The 16,313-nt window shown below is 41.9% G+C and overlaps 4 protein-coding genes across 5 annotated transcripts; 2 read left to right on the forward strand and 2 right to left on the reverse strand.

Annotated features, from left to right (window-relative positions):
• The first annotated feature begins 1,993 nt into the window (after window positions 1-1,993).
• Window positions 1,994-5,791, forward strand: LOC126390129 (tyrosinase-like). The gene is made up of 6 exons (XM_050044319.1): window positions 1,994-3,061; window positions 3,225-3,366; window positions 3,691-3,911; window positions 4,000-4,110; window positions 4,218-4,267; window positions 4,381-5,791. The coding sequence occupies exons 1-6, from the start codon at window positions 2,080-2,082 to the stop codon at window positions 4,558-4,560; spliced, it is 1,686 nt and encodes a 561-aa protein (XP_049900276.1). The 5' UTR covers window positions 1,994-2,079; the 3' UTR covers window positions 4,561-5,791.
• A 786-nt stretch (window positions 5,792-6,577) lies between these two features.
• Window positions 6,578-7,763, reverse strand: txnl4b (thioredoxin-like 4B). The gene is made up of 3 exons (XM_050044754.1): window positions 7,500-7,763; window positions 7,264-7,415; window positions 6,578-6,981 (listed from the first exon to the last, which is right to left on the reverse strand). Exons 1-3 carry the CDS (start codon window positions 7,629-7,631, stop codon window positions 6,816-6,818), a joined length of 450 nt encoding a protein of 149 aa, XP_049900711.1. The 5' UTR covers window positions 7,632-7,763; the 3' UTR covers window positions 6,578-6,815.
• Window positions 7,764-7,937: 174 nt separating this feature from the next.
• Window positions 7,938-9,791, forward strand: trmt10c (tRNA methyltransferase 10C, mitochondrial RNase P subunit). Its single transcript, XM_050044432.1, has one exon. The coding sequence runs from the start codon at window positions 8,172-8,174 to the stop codon at window positions 9,678-9,680; it is 1,509 nt and encodes a 502-aa protein (XP_049900389.1). The 5' UTR covers window positions 7,938-8,171; the 3' UTR covers window positions 9,681-9,791.
• Window positions 9,792-9,895: 104 nt separating this feature from the next.
• blzf1 (basic leucine zipper nuclear factor 1) lies at window positions 9,896-16,155 on the reverse strand. Of its 2 annotated transcripts, none has more exons than XM_050044634.1 (7): window positions 16,022-16,155; window positions 15,618-15,706; window positions 14,421-14,881; window positions 13,883-14,082; window positions 13,508-13,636; window positions 11,356-11,593; window positions 9,896-11,251 (listed from the first exon to the last, which is right to left on the reverse strand). In XM_050044634.1, the coding sequence occupies exons 2-7, from the start codon at window positions 15,634-15,636 to the stop codon at window positions 11,066-11,068; spliced, it is 1,233 nt and encodes a 410-aa protein (XP_049900591.1). In that variant the 5' UTR covers window positions 15,637-15,706; window positions 16,022-16,155; the 3' UTR covers window positions 9,896-11,065. The 2 variants fall into 2 exon arrangements, with proteins under 2 accessions (XP_049900591.1, XP_049900509.1); XM_050044552.1 differs by having other exon boundaries at window positions 15,618-15,710; window positions 16,023-16,118.
• Window positions 16,156-16,313: the final 158 nt, after the last annotated feature.

The raw sequence follows: 16,313 nt of genomic DNA on the forward strand, positions 1-16,313 counted from the left end.
TTCTGGAACTAGTCAGTTACTGCATAACCAGGTTTAGTGCTTGTGTGAGATGTTAAAGGTGAACACCACCTGAATTAAGAACTCCAATATCCTCCTGAGACCCTGTGTCCTCATATAAGGACATTGCATTTTGAGTTTACTGGACCTTATACTTTATTCCTTTTAACTTAGGCCTATTGTCCTCATTCGTAGACACTTTTTTGTGCCATCTAGTGGTAGTAAGAGCACAACATACTAATCCATGTAAAAACAAAATGGCATCCTGTCACAAATGTGGACAAGGTCCAAAACCTGATCACATTTTATGGTTGAAACTTGTTTATTTATCATTAATAATGTTTTTAGCAAGAGTAACAAGCTAAGATGCTGTTTATTAGAAAGTACTTTGGAATATTCAACCCATTAAAGGACATTTGAACTTTATTACTCTCTTATTTGAGGATATTGTGACTTTATTATTGTTGACAATGTTTAGTTTTTTATATTAACAGGTTCTACTAATCCCAAATAGCTAGGAGAAATTAAAAAATGTATACAAAACAAAAGTTCGGGTCTCAGGATATGATATTTCCATGGCCTGCGAATCAACATTTGTGAACATGAGCTGCTCTCTCTCAAAACCAGAAACCAGAAAAGAAAGTCATAAAGCAGTGGTTCTCAAATGGTGTGCCGATCCAGGTGTGGCGTGGGATTTTGTGATAGCCACACACTATTATTGCAATATTCAACTGGGCCTATACAAAAAGTTATGAATGCATTTTCAATTGACTGTATCAGTATGTTGTGCACATCCATTTTGTAATAAAGAGGCCAACTCTGGCTAAAAATGTAATTTAAAAATTTGAAAAACCTTCACAAGGAACCTGTTTGTGGCCGTTTGCACGTGGGAATTATAAGTGTGTGACACATTAAAAGCCTTGATTGGCAGCCAGTGTGAGTGATGATAACATTTAAAAAGAGAACGCCGTCAGTGGGACAATGGATCGCTTAATTGTACAGAGCAAATTACAATAAAGCAACAGTGAAGATGACCTACCACTGAAAGAAAAGAGGACAGTATCACAAAAGCTACCTGTCTTCCTTCCATCCATTGTCAGAACTGCTTATCCTCTTGAGGGTTGCGGGGGGGCTGGAGCCGATCCCAGCTGACACTGGGCGAGAGGCGGGGTACACCCTGGACAGGTCACCAGACTATCACAGGGCTGACACATAACTCCAATCTGGAGCCACAAAACATATTTGACTAAAGGTAACAGCCTATTAAGTTTAAATTAGCCCATCGACAGTACGAATAGGTCTTAATGAGCATTTATCAATATCATTTACTACAAGGTGGCTACTCTGCAGTTGCCTATTTATAATTATATAGTACTTTAACTTTGCAGCATGGAAGAATGGTAAACGGACTGCACTTGTATAGCACTTTTCTAGTCTTCCAGCCACTCAAAGCACTTTTACACCACATGTCACATTCACCCATTCACACACACATTCACACACTGGTGGCTGAGGCTACCGTATATGGTGCCATATGCACTGATATGCCCTCACACACCAATGGAACAGCCATCTGGAACAATTTGGGTTCAGCATCTTGCCCAAGGATACCTATGTGATCATTAACTCTACAGGGCATGGTACAAGATCTAGTTATGTTGTTTTGTTTTTTGCCACACACACACACACGTACGGCACGGAGCACCGACCACTTGGCCAAACCAAATCAACTTCTGGGTCTCATGTTGACACAGCTGATCCAACAAAAGCCGTGACAATGACTTTTAGTTCTACTTTAAAAATAACCATAAGTTTTGAAGCAGGATGATGAACTTCTTTGGCTGGTCCAGTGATGTAACACACAGTCTTGCATAAGAGACAGAGCAATGTAAACGTATAGCTGTCTGTAGCCTTCACAGAAATGCCTACGCATCACCTGTTCAAATATTGCAGCATGATTGTCAAAGTATAAGAGCCTTACGACACTGACCCTTTAAAAGGAGGCTGCCAGTGACAAGCTGGTGAGTGTGCTGTATCCTCCTGGTGTTTTTTGGAGCCCAGAGATCTGTCTCCATCTCCAACATGCTGCTGTCGCTGCACTGGTTCTGGCTGGTCCTTTGGCTATCTCTGAGAGCAGTGGAGGCCCAGTTTCCACGTCCCTGTACCACACCAGAGGCTCTGCAGGCCCGGACGTGTTGCCCCCTCTGGAATGGCTCTCCTTGTGGGTTCAGCTCAGGTAGAGGAGTATGTGCACCACATCCTGCAAGAGACCTTCCAAAACCAGTGGACTACAGGGTGAGCTGGCCTCGTGCCTTTTATGATTCAGTGTGTACGTGCTGGGGAAACTATGATGGATTCGACTGTGGTCAGTGCCTCCCAGGCTGGAAAGGACCCCATTGTCAGCAACGGCACCATGTTGAGAGGAAAGAGATAACAGATCTGACTGATCCTGAGAGAGAGACGTTCCTCTCAAGCCTGCACCTGGCGAAACAGAGCCCCAGCAGCCGATATATGATCCTTACAAGCAACGACACAACAGTGGATGGGAACTATGCATTTCACAACACAAGTGTGTACAATCTGTACGTATGGATGCACTACTACTCTGCCAAGAGCTACGCTGGTTCTGAAAATAATGCTGCACACCGAGGTCCTGCTTTCACCTTCTGGCACCGAGTGTTTCTACTCTTCATCGAGAGAGAGATTAGGGAGCTCACTGGGAACCAAGACTTCTACATCCCATACTGGGACTGGACCAGAAGCAACCATTGCAACATCTGCACCAACAAGTACTTTGGGGGAGTTGGCCGAGATGGTCGTATAGACAGTGCTTCTCTTTTCTCAAAATGGGAGACGATATGTCCATTTCAGGAAAGTCTTGGCATAATCTGCATCCACTCTGATGCATCCGATCCTACACATCTGATCCGCAACCCTGGAAGGGATCCAATGTACAAAACACTGCCAACCGCCGAGGACGTTGAAGACACAATGGCAACACCCGTTTTTGACACCCCTCCATTTGACATAACATCTCGGAGAGGCTTCAGGAACAAGCTAGAAGGTTGGTTAGATTGCTTAAGACATATCTCATATTTCTTTTTAACAACAGGTAACTTTAAATAATTTGTGCAAGTAAGAATTCTAAAACATAAAGCAGCAAAAGAGCTAAAATATTGAGCAGGGAAACTCTAAACTAGTTAAAATGTGTTCCTTTGCCTTGGCAGGTTTTGAGATTCCCAATGATTCCCGACACCTGAATGCCTCTATGCACAACCTGGTCCACAGATATCTCAATGGCACCATGTCTCTGGTGCCCACTGCAGCCAATGACCCAATATTTATGCTACATCACAGCTTCATTGACAAGTAGGTTACGAACTATCATTCTTGATCAATTCTCATTAAAGCCTAGGCTCAAAATTTTTTAAAGTCTATTTCAAAATTGCACTTGCATGTGTACACTAGAAGAGTTATTGGTGTAGGGACCATTGGAACTCCACAGATGAACTTGTATATTTATGGGACAATAAAGTATATCGTATCGTATCGCATCGTACTGTATCGTATTGCGTCGCATCGTAATGTACTTAAACTGGACCTTTTACTATGTGCGCCACGCGTAAACCTAATCTTTAAAAGCTACAGATTAATTTCATACACTGTTCTCTCTGCTGTGTGGATGCATGTCAGGCTTCTTGAGAGGTGGTTGCAGGACCACAGTACAGCAAGCTACCCTGACAGTGACGAGGTCCATCCAGCCCAGAGAGCGCAGGCCTACATGGCTCCTTTCTTCCCTCTTCGCACCAACAGCTACTACTGGGGCAGAGACACCTACAGCCTGGGTTACAGCTATAAGGAACACAGTCTCTATCGCTCTAGGGCTGGGAACAGCGAAGCAAAACAGGGTGCAGGTAGAGATAACTGTAAAACTAATGTAAGAGCTGTTAATATTTGTGTGTACAATGGTGCTGGAAGTTAAGGTATATCCCTCATTATTAGGGTTTCTAGAGGACTCTACAGGCAGCGGGGTCCAGTGGCAGTGGCCTGTTCTGGGTGTATTCAGTATTGTATTGGTCTGTGTGGGTGTTGGAGCTGCTCTGAAATGCAGAGGTAAGAATTATAATTAATTGTGAGTTAACAGATTTAAAATAATTTGAGAAAGAACGTAATGACAGTAGAGAAGTGTATATTTGTCTAATCACAGTATCTCTATTTAGACAAAATGCGGAAGCCACAAGACGCTGAGACAGAGGAGAAGCAGACACAGGTGAGCTTTTTAACATTATACCTATTTTTGATGACTTACAGAGGTGGAAACAAACCAAACTGGAAAAGTCGCCACATTTGTCTCACTCCCATTCATTTTTTCTGTGACTGCAGTCTGATTACAGGTCCAACTCTCTGTATGCAGTCTGGGTTAAAGAGAGGAACGGGAACACTGACGAATCACCAGCAGGTGATGTTGCCTCTTGTGGGTCTCATCCACAAAATGCAGCGCCCAGACCTCCATCAGAGGGGAGAGGAGACAATATGCAGTCAGCTGTGGAAGTACAGCTTTAGGTTCAAATGGATGAAGAGTGAATCAGATAGGAGTACGAACGAAATAAGCCTGAACAGTGTATAGGCCACCAACCACTATAATAATATATCAGCACAGTATCAGACTTGCTGGGTACACACTATGGAGGAATCAAGCCAGGGAAATATGTATACCATGCATCAACGTTCTTTATAACATATTTCCAATGGAGCTATTCACATGAAATGTACACCTGACAGTGATATTAATTCAATAAAACTATACAGTCGCATTCACTATACACTGGACACTACACTATACAGACACATTCAATGAGACTATAAGTGGAACAACACAGGAAAAAAATATTGGACACGTCAACTGAAATGTACTTAATAACTGTTGGAGATCAGCTTTCATAATGCCTCCTGTATGGAGAAATTAATCTCTCACAGTGTTCACATTGCATTTTGGTCAATACTTTTTCCTGTTATTCCACTTTATTGTGCATAACTTTAAAATGCATAGTTATACTGAGTTCACAATAATGTCTGGTGTAAAGTTCATGTGAATAGCTGCATTTCAAATATGTTTAATGAAATTTTTTTTGATGTGTTTAATACTTATTTCCCCCACTGTAAGGTTTCTTTTACATCCTGCATTTTGTCAGAGGTCCTTTCTATTTCTGGAATCTGTAAGTGTGTGTTGTGCTGTTTGTTCCAGTGATTCCCAACTGGTGGGTCACGGGTCCATTGTGAATGGACCACAAGTGACTCACAAACATGTCAAGTTTGTAAAAAAACACACTTAATTTTAGAGTACAGTGAGTTTCCTGCACAGCGCTTTTATTTTGAACTGCTGTTTCCTGCTGTGAGTGATTAATGGACAGCTACTTGACAGAGGCAGATAAGTAGCTTCACAACACGGCCAAAAGCAGTTATGATGCTGAATATTTTAAACTGAGTGGACCTTGAACTTATGACTAAGGGGAAATCTTCTGTACCCCGTGGCTGGGCCAGTTGGGAACCACTGATTTATGCCAACTTGTTGCTCTCCACACACTATAGTAACAGAACTGTTACATTTATCACTACATGTCAGCATGTGAGGTCTCTTTTTCAACATCTGTTAATATTTGAAAACCTATTGATTTGTATTGATTTTTTTAGTCAACTGTTGAGAAATGACACTCATTTGCCAGTTTATAAGATGTAGCTTTAAGTGATTCAGTCTAATACAAGAGTCCTGTAATAAATCATCACTTCATGAAAATCCTAATGTTCTTTTTTTTTTCAAACTGTTTAGAGAGGTGTTGTGTTATACCAAGAGCAGTCTCTACTATTTAGTCATAGTAAGATTATTTAAAATTCAAAGAAATACATTTGTAAAAAGCAGAAAGAGATGCCACAGAACAATGGAGGGAATGGTGCAAGATAAAATATAAAAGTTTATTATAAAAAGAGAGCATTTACATTGCATAAATGAACTGCATTTATTTTCTATTTTCCATGGGAAACATCAAGACGACACTGCCTTTTCACAATAAATAAATAAAATCAGAAAAAAAGTTGATGAAAATAATTTATCAAAACACACATTCTCTATCAAACATGAGACACAGAATATGAGAAAGGCTGTCAGGAAAAAATATGGAAATATCTAATTATTTTCATTGAAAAAGATGCTCTGCTGTCAATAAATTTGAATAATGGGAGCTTTAACAAAGCCTATTACCCTGTGTCTATTTGTCATGTCTTTAAATCTATTTTTTAAAAGTCTTCCCAAATGATCAAACTGGTATTTATAGTAACTGTATTTCCACAGGGTTTGGGTAAACATTGTTTTTGTGTACGCATGTCTGGAAAGGTGCTCTGTGGATTTTCCTTGTAAACAAACAATGTTTCAGTTTACAGTGTTTGTTAATCAACAAGACAAACTGTGCGTATCCTTGAGGTCTAACAGACGTGTTTAATACATTTCTCTGTTTGACAGCTTGCTGTCTTCTTCACTGGCCCACAGTGCCTTCACATTAGTCTGTTTTTTTCCTGTTGATCAATCGTAATAGTGGCTGGAATATGTGCCACAACGTGTGCATGAAACCTACCCAAGCTGGGACCCACACATAAAAACATTGTTCCATAGCAACCTTTAAACATAGCAAAAGGACAAGGACTAAAGAGCAATGTATATCAAAACTCCTTCAGATGTTTGCTTGAAAGTCAAAGCTAATTTCTGTCACTTGCTGCTCAGGGAGAAATCATTCTCATCTTAAGGCCGCACAGTGAAGGTGTTGATTTTAAATCCCATGGTAGAGGAGATCATATTTGGGAATATTCTGAGGATCTATGGGACTTTGGACGATCATCTTCCCGCGCATGGCTCCTCTGTATATAACCTCAATCAGATCCATGAAATCTTGTTTGGTCTTGAAGCTGCCGACAAACTTGGTGTGATCTGGGGAGCTGAGAGAGAAGAAACTAAAACAATTATCAACAAAATAAGGTCAATATGACTCTTATTTTAACTACAGTGAGCACATCTGTAACTGTGGTAAATCTGCAAACATCAGCTTCTCACGTGTAAATATTTGCTGCTTGTCTTTACCTACATAGCTGTGGGGTACGGACTGTTGGCTCTAGGTAACTGTGATGGCCATTTTACACTACCACAACAATTTACAGACTAAATCAATAGATTGTAGAGATGTAAATATGATGTTAGCCATCAGATCTTTGCTCACTCACCCATAGTCCACTTTCATATGCTGTCCGTTGAAAAAGAAAACAGTAGAGGGGATGTAGCTGATGTCAAAGTATCTCGTGTAGATGGGAGCTTTATCCACATCGACGATGTAGATGGACGCCATGTTACTCAGGTCATGGGCAGTTTTTGACAGCTAGAATGAAAAGGACAAATTAGCAAAAGAAAAACAGTCGTTAGCAACTGTGTAGTTATTTGCATTAACGGTGCTCCTGCTTACAATCTCATCCAGCTGGAGACAAACCAAATCTTCGTCTCTCCCAAACCTCAAAACGACGACTTTTTCTGCGACGCCTTTGATAACTTCATCTATGTCTTTTTTGCACGTTAATTTGGGCAAAAACAAACTCATTTTCGATGCTAACAGATTAGCTTCTGCTGATGTGCTACCAAAAGGAAGTTACGTCACGGCTGCTGTGCGTCGCCGAAAGAAGCCCCCCTAGAAACGGCAGTTAACGTTCGTGTAAAAATAATTATTATAATTTATATCGACGCTTCATAGAGAATTAAAGCAAAAGGACACGAGTACTGGTTGAAACATTTTGTTACGATAAGCTAGATAGACATTTAAAACCAGACGAGCTGTGTGGTTCTGCCGTGTATTGGCGTTTCACTACGACACATTATAGTGTGACACCGTCTAAACAACGTGACCTTCTCCTAATATTTGACAAGCAAGCATGGTGCCGGGTGTCAACACAATTTAGGGGATATTAAGTACACAAGATGCAGATGTTACTTCATGGCAGCAACAGTTTCGTGACGGTGGAAGACGGAGAGCAGCGCGTTGGTGGCACTTTTTGTTCCGTTTAGATTCTTAAAGACACAGTCAGTCTATTTCCTCGTTTTAGTAGCCTACTTATAACAGTTAAAAACAGGCTACTCAGTCACCATGTTACGTCTCTTCACTGCTCAGAGTTTTTCTGAACTCTGGAAATGCAGTCATTTTGTTGCATCCTGTGTTGCCAAGAGGCGAGGCATGAGTTTGCTCCCAGTCAGCAGCGCCGGTGACCACCGACTACACATCCATGCTCGCCACTTCACCACTGGGACCCCAGCTTGGAAAGACGCCCTCCCTCCTAGCAGAGATGACTCCGAGGACATACACACACTCGATGTGGACAAATGGAAATCTGTGATGAGAGCCCAAGCGGCGTCAGAAGAGAAACGAGTCACGGATGATGAGGAGGCAAGTGATGGTGATGATGATAACCTCACAGGTGCGGATTTAAAGGGCAGTTCATCACTGGAGGCAACTCGAGATCTGGTTGCGATGTGGCGGCTGGCTGGGAAGCTTGTACCTCAAGAGATGACTGATGAAGAGGTTCAGACGCTGGCAGATCTCACCACAAAGTCCGCCAGGAGGAAGTACCTGAAGTACCTGGCCTTAAAGGAGGGCCACAAAAGGGCCCGTAAGAAGAAGCAGGAGCAGAAGAAGGTAGAGAGGGAGCAGAGAAGAGTAAATTACAGTGATGGTGACAAAGAGAAAAGACCTCAGCTTAAAAACACAATGTTCCTCCAATTCTGGGACCGCTCCCTGGACAAGCACCTGGCCTGGAGGAGCGCCCAGGCCATGCTGTTCGGTCAGCCGCTGGTGTTTGACATGAGCTATGCTTCCAGCATGGGCAGGCGGGAGTTGGAGAACACGGTGTCCCAGCTGCTGGAGGTGGAAGCGTGGAATCGGCGTGCCGTTGAACCCTACCACCTTCACTTTTGCAACCTGCAGACGGACGGGGCCTATCACAAAGAGCTGGTCAAACGATACGGTGCAGAAGCCTGGGACCGCCTGCTCATCACCAGCTCTGAGCAGCAGCATGTGGACCTGTTCCCCCATGAGCAGCTCGTGTACCTCACTGCAGACTCCCGAAATGTTCTCCGTAAGTATGACCACTCCAAGGTCTACATCATCGGCGCTCTAGTTGACCGGACGATCCAGTCGGGCTTGTCGTTGGCCAACGCCAAGCGCCTGAATCTTGCTACAGCCCGTTTACCACTGGATGAGTACCTCCATTGGGAGACAGGAGCCAAAACTCTGACTCTGGACCAGATGATCCGCATCATGCTCACTATGAAGGACACGGGGAAATGGGAGGAGGCGTTTAAGTTTGTGCCTCAGAGGAAGTATGATGGCTTCCATAAACAAGAGACACAGCAAGAGAATAACAGAGCCAGGGGGTTCACGGATCACAGGCAGAAACAGAACAGTGTCAAGCCATTACGGTTTGGAGAAAGAAACAGTGAGAGCAGGTTTAAAAATGAGGGACAAAGTCTTCACAGGCCCAACAAAGAATCTAGGTTCACAAACCAGCCAGCTGGGACCAGAGTACGGACATCATTTAAGAGCAACATGGAGGGAAGAAGAGGTGCAGGCAAAGGCAAGATGTGGTGGGACAACGAGTGAAGCCAACAACAACTGTAACTTGGGACAATAAGGAAATGTCTGTGTACAAGTGCTCGCTGAGGAAATGTCAAAAACTGAGGCAAGTGGTGAATAAAATTTTGTAATGAGTCGTAGCTGCTGTTCACTTGCTGCTTCTTTTTTTTTACTGAGTTCCAATGCAGGGTGATAAACAAGACAAGGACAACAGATTTAAAAAAGAAAAGTAGAAACTACTTTGGTCTTTATTTTGGTCTGACATGAGAACAAAATAATTCTTATGGAGGCATTCACTGTAAATCATACCATCAACATTAATGCAAACTTTTCCATGCAGATGAAAGTGTCCAAAATATACAGCTTGGTTTTAGAAAATTGCAAAAAGGCATGTGAAATATATTACTCGTCATTTCATAATAGTGTATTCCGAGGCAAAAAACAATCTTTTTTTTTAAAATCATGATTACATACACATCAACCAAAGTTATTATGACATAATTCAATTAAAACCAACATGATAATTCCAGATCTTTTGGGAAAATGTTTTGGAAATGTCTTTTTTTCTTTGTACCGCTGCAAAAAGTCAAACTCTTTACAGATAAGTGGACGTGGGGTTTGTTGTACAGTCAAACCACTTATAAATATTGACTGTATAATATCGCCTTTGCAGCATGCATTATACAAAAGAGATAAGATAGCACCATCATATTGAGAAAGCGGGGAGACCCCTGCAGTATGAGAGGCATCATCACTTTTACTGTACAGGTACTGTGCAGGTGTGCCTGTGCTATTAGCTCATCAGGTGTTTAACTTCCTGGAGGGTGTTTCCCCGTCCAGCATCGGGCTTACACGTACACACTACAGCCTGTTTTCTCTTTTGTTTGCACATTGATTCACAACAGGATTATTATATTATTATTACTTGATGCGCTAGCCTAATGTTCAAGTTTGAATAAGCAGACACTCACAGCTGTGTCTGTTCACCATGTAACACTGACTCAACTTGACCTCACCTCCCAGCAATAAATACCACTTTCCATAGTTTAAACCAGGCTCTGAAATGCATTCTGTTTTCATCACTTTCTCATCATGCACCCGAAAAAACAAATCCACTTCCTTATTTTTCTTTTTCAAGTCAAAGACGGTACAGTAATCAGCAGGCTGATAAGATTTAAAAACATCTGAAATTCTGTAAATCCAATATATAGAGGTGCAATGCACTAAAATGCGCAGCAAAGGACTGAAACAGGGTATGTCTTCTGGAGCTGCAAACTTGTGATGCCGACAGAAGTCGTCACGTAACCGTAATATCCTCCAGAGGACACTCCTGTTCAGGTCTCAGTCATTTGAAATGAGCTCGGCTGCTGCATCGGTGTCAGCTGAGGACATCTTGCCGCTCTGTGACCGCACTACAGCACCAGGATGTCTCCACTGCAGCGCTCGCAGCAGTTAAAAGTAATGTTCTCGTAGCGGGTGTAAGGGTGAAACCTGCCGATGCTCTTCTTATTGCCGAGAAAGTTTGAGGGGGTGGAGTCACTGAGCGGAGGGTCTGCCTTGTTTTCTGAACAGGAGATTGGATCTAAAATCTTCAGCACCTAAGACAGGAAACAGAGGAAACATTTGTGAGGTTCTAGATTTGTGACAAATGTAAAAAAAAAAAAAAAAGTGTTAGATTTGCACGATGATTTGAAGTTCAGACCTTCTCAGCCATCTTTTCCGCCGGAGTGCTGCAGAGCTGCTCAGCTGTTGCACTGCTGCTCTTCACCACGCTGCTGCTGCCGCTGCCGGGGGTGGTGTTCCCCAGCAGGTGGGAGTTGATGGCGTCTGCTAGCTTGTGATTGGCTGCTGCCAGTTCTCCTGTGCTGAGCGGCTGTGCGCTGGGGTAGTACGTCTGCTGTCGGCCCCACTGCAGGGACACCAGGAGCTGCTCCAGAGATCTGAGCACAGAAAAAAAGTCATGTCAGCACACAGACTTTGTTGTCATCATCTATGCTAACAAAATACTGCACCAGTGCACAAACTCTTTAAGGGCCTTTACCTTTGACCCATCAATTGTACCTGACTGTCAGCCAACGACCACTGGCATACACACTTTGCTATCAGCGGCTCAGCTGTGAACCTTGAACCTTATGTGTTCAACATTATGAATATCTTTGACTCGGCTTAGAGTAATGATCACACAGTTATCTCTGAATGGTGTGTGTAGCTCATTTACTATTGTACAGTGAGATAAGTTGCTCAATGCTGCACAGATTTGTTGACACTTCCTTAAAAAAACAAAATCTTTACATTTAGTTGCTATAAAAGGTCAATTTCTTAACAAAGGTGTCTCAAATTGAACCATAAAGTATCAAGGTGCAAAATCAACCGCCCCCTTTCTCTTTATTTCTTAGATTAAATGCAACTTTGAGCAATTTTTCAAACATTTTAATTCAGTAAAGTTACATTACATGTCACAGACGTTGCACTATATAAATATATTTAGCCTACGAAGATAAACAAAAAACACTATACCCATGTACTGTCTGCGATTTTGTGAAAAATAAGTAAAGATAAATAAAAAAATAAATGCATACATGTTTACCAAGTTCAACAAGTGATGAGAAGCACATATTTATTTCACTCATTCTTGAGAATTGGGAGAAAACCTTGTTTTTTCTTTAGGTTTTGATTTTAACTCTAATTAGGCGGGGAAAATCTAAAAGATCAAAGTCTTAAACCTTGTATTGGACTTACCTCCATGTGATGAAATTGATTCTTAAAGAGCATACATACTGGATGTCAGAGGTCAGAAAGTTACATATTTAGTCATTTCACAGTCAAAGTGAGTAGCCATTTGTTTTTCAGAGTTGCTGACAATTCTCTTAATGCCATTCAAACTACTTTAACTACTTTTAAACCATCATTTTTATTTAGTTTAATTTAGTAGGTCTACTGAGTTGTCCTGTTATGGTTGAGTTGGACCTGACAGCTTTATTATTTAATACATTTATCAGCAGCATTCCTGCCTTTTTGGAAACCAAGGAAACTAACTTAACTAAACTATATTTTCCTTGTTGGAAACCAGGAAGTGAGACAGGAGTCCTTGGGTTACAGCTAACCTCCTTTATGACTGATCAAACAACATTTTGTAGAAATCTGATGGAGATGACCAACATCCGAGACACATAAGGGTCGACATATTCACAAAATATATATTTAAAACAAAGTTGACTATAACAGCACATGTTTACACCCATGATATTAGCATGTGCTGTTAGTTTTAGATTTTGAAGGCTTTGAACAAAGTTTTTAATTGTCTAAAGTTGTGAATTCTTGTCTGGGACAAGGATGTTTTTTGGCACAGGGCAAGTTTAGAAGTTTAAAGAATGAAAGCAGATCAAATATTTTATAAATCATATTTATTTCATACATATAATCCTTTAAAAATAATGTTTAACCCCAGAAACTGAAATAGTGTGTTGATAAGTTTTTTAATTTTTAGTTGGGTTTTTTTTGGTAGGATATGGTTTGTCCTAATTTTCAAGAATGGATTATTTAATTCCACGCAAACATGAAAGTGTTGGTCAAGTGTTCCTGTGACAAAGTTATGCCACTGCAAGTCTACTTATTTGCTTCAACTGATGGTAATCAATTAGAAATATATATAATGAAACGCCATGAGTGGAACTACAACTTTATTTACTGTTTATCTGGTGGCTGGATCAAAGGTTACTGCCGGCCATCCTGGCATGCTAAATTTAATAGACGTGTGTGATGTGTCCTCTCTTTTCCTCATCTACAGGATTTTTAGGTTTCAAGCTAATAAACAATTCACTTAATTTAGAAATTATGGATAAGCTGTATGTTACCTGTGAGTGTGTACCATGTCCCTGGAGAACTCTTCTCTCTCTAACAGCAGGTCCTGAATTGCTCCTTGTGCCTCTCTGGTCTGTCTCTGCAGAGCTGCTCTGGCATTTGTCAGCTCCTCTGCCATGACTCTGTAGAGACAACATTGATGCAAGTGTTTACTCAGCACGATGACGTTAATTACATAGAGGTAAAACCCATTATACATTTTATTTGTCCTCCTCCAGCAGTGCTGAAGTGTCCCTGACAGATGCTTGTAGGATGAAAGGACAGCAGCTGGTAGCGCCCTGAAATATAACATCCCATCCCTTCTATCCTCTCCTTTTAATGTCCAATCATTTCCATTTGTCACACAATTATCTTGTCTATTTCATTACCTGCTGGCCAGGAACTTGCTCCTCCAAACGTCACACTGGATACTCATTCGCTCCAGCTGCTCTGCAGTGTGTGCCAGGCTGCGGCCCAGAGCCTCATTCTCCAGAATCAGTTGGTTCTTCTCTCGCGACATACGTTCAAAATGGTACTGAAGGTCATCACCCACCGACGCCACCAGCAGTTTCTTCAGCTCACGGTTCACCTGGCACATGGGGTAAAATAGCGTTAGCAAATTCCTTTTTACAGCTGAAAGCTTGCATGAGGACATGAACTCTTTCCTTTGTATTTACTTTAAAGCACTTCATCACTGGAAAGATAAAAGAAAAACACAGTGGTCTCATTTCTAAGTCCACTCAAAAAGACAATGAGGAGCATGATTACATTGTATTACCTTCATCAAAAACGCATTGATAATGCTACTGATTGCTGTACTGTTCCATGTATCCATATTTCCTGCATATTTTGATACATAAAAAAGCAACAACCCAACTGTGCTAAGCCTAGTTGAGTCTAAATAAAATGCTTCGTTTGGGGCCTTACCTCCGTCTGCACACGGAGCTGATTGGAAAGCCCTTCCTTGTCCTGCAGCAGCCTGCGTTCAGAGTTCTGCAGCTTCTCCAGCTGTCCTCTCCAATCCTCCACCAGAGGCAGCGGGGGAGAGCCCTGCTCCTCAGCCTGTTGCCCATTCTCCCCTTTCCCTTCACCAGGTCCTGTGCGGCTGCTCCGGCTAATAGCAGCACGTGGGACGATGATCCTGACAGCTTCCACCTCTGTGCAGGCCTCCCGACTCACCTTGCCCAAGTGGAGCACACCGAGAGGCTGAGGGGCAGCAGGGGGAGCAGGATAGGTAGATTTGGGGCTGTGTTTTGGGCTTGCCACCTTCAGGAGGAGAACTGCAGGCGGACCGGGTGGCAGTGTGTCTGTGATTATTTCCAGGACGGCGGGAGGTTTTTCAGTTTCCATGCCATCGCCTGCACCTCGGATAGGCACGCTGGCAGAGCCTGAAAGAAAGAAATAAAGACAAGTTTACATTTTGAACATTAATGTGTCTCCCTGAGCTATCAAATAAGAACATTACTAACACTGTTTACATTGCACAGCGTAACAGTTGATTTGCCAGTGCCAAAGTCCCCGGCAGCACGTAGGGCTCGGTATAAAACCACAATCCTTTTTTGGTAACCACCAAATTGTATTTGTTGTGACAAGCACTAAAAACTGGTCAGACCTGTAATCTCATTTAAATTTTCTTTGATCAGATAGCTCCTGTTTTAATCAATTTTTTCTAGGTTTACACTGTCTTATCAAAGCAACTTCTTGTACAGTTGCTTAACTTAAAACATCATTAAACATTGGATAAGTTTGGCTTTGAATCTTAAAAGAAAAAGGAACATGATTATATTCCTTAAAGTTAAGTGTGGCCAATACTATGGTTTTAGTAACAGCACAGAACTTCAGCTACTGAGTCGACACAAGTATCCAAACATTTAAAATAACACACAGTCACAGCTGTATGGGTGAGTACAGGTTATTTTTCGCTGTTTAGCAGCAGTCACAAAATGTATCTGAAAATCGAGGGATCACTTTAGATATCTTAAATTCAAGATACGATTTTAATGAGTACATACATTACCGCAGATGTGTCTTGACGAAAGTGGTCTAAAGACTGGCTACACAGGCAGCAAATGTAAACTTTCTGTGGCATGTAAATACTTGAGACGTAGTCAAAACAATACATACCTCTCACGGCAGCAGTCATGGTTGAGGTGGCGCAAGTAGAGAAGGAAGTCTGTTAGATTAGATGAGGTGAGACCCGTCGTCGTCGTCGTCGTCCTGTGACAATAAACAATGGAGAACGTACTTTGTTGTGAAACTCTGTAACATTCAGTGTTTATGACTGCGATAAAAGAGTTCCGCTAATCAAAAGGTCAGTATTATCAGCTGAGGTACTGATAACGTCACACGATAACGGTGGCTAACTTAGCTGGTTAGCTAACTTGCTAAGGCTAGCTGTTCGCCGAACAACATTGACGGCAACGTAAGCAGGTAACAGGAAGTTTAACATAAAAGTTTAAGTACTCAGGGTATCTGCTACCTATCTGCTAGCTATTTTTTGTGTTTTAGATAAACTGTTAGATGACATACCAGGTAACAATCGGTCACACGTCTTCAGTTAATTCGTGTGAGAAGCCGCTAGCTGTTTATTTTGTTACCGGACACAGTTGGCCTCTGTGGAGTCACTGGGGAAGTATGCCCCGAGGATGGCCTTTCAGGCGACACTTCCTGCCAAGAAACACCTCCTCTTTCAAGGCCACAGGGAGTTCACTTTTCAGCACCGTACACAGAACAAGACCTCATCATTAGTTTTAACGTTACCCTGACTTTTTCTAACAATATTAATAATATAGACACTTTGTCAAGCAGCAGTATTTGACA

The sequence above is a fragment of the Epinephelus moara genome, chromosome 1 (genome assembly GCF_006386435.1).
Source record: "Epinephelus moara isolate mb chromosome 1, YSFRI_EMoa_1.0, whole genome shotgun sequence".
In the NCBI taxonomy this organism is placed as follows: domain Eukaryota; kingdom Metazoa; phylum Chordata; class Actinopteri; order Perciformes; family Serranidae; genus Epinephelus; species Epinephelus moara.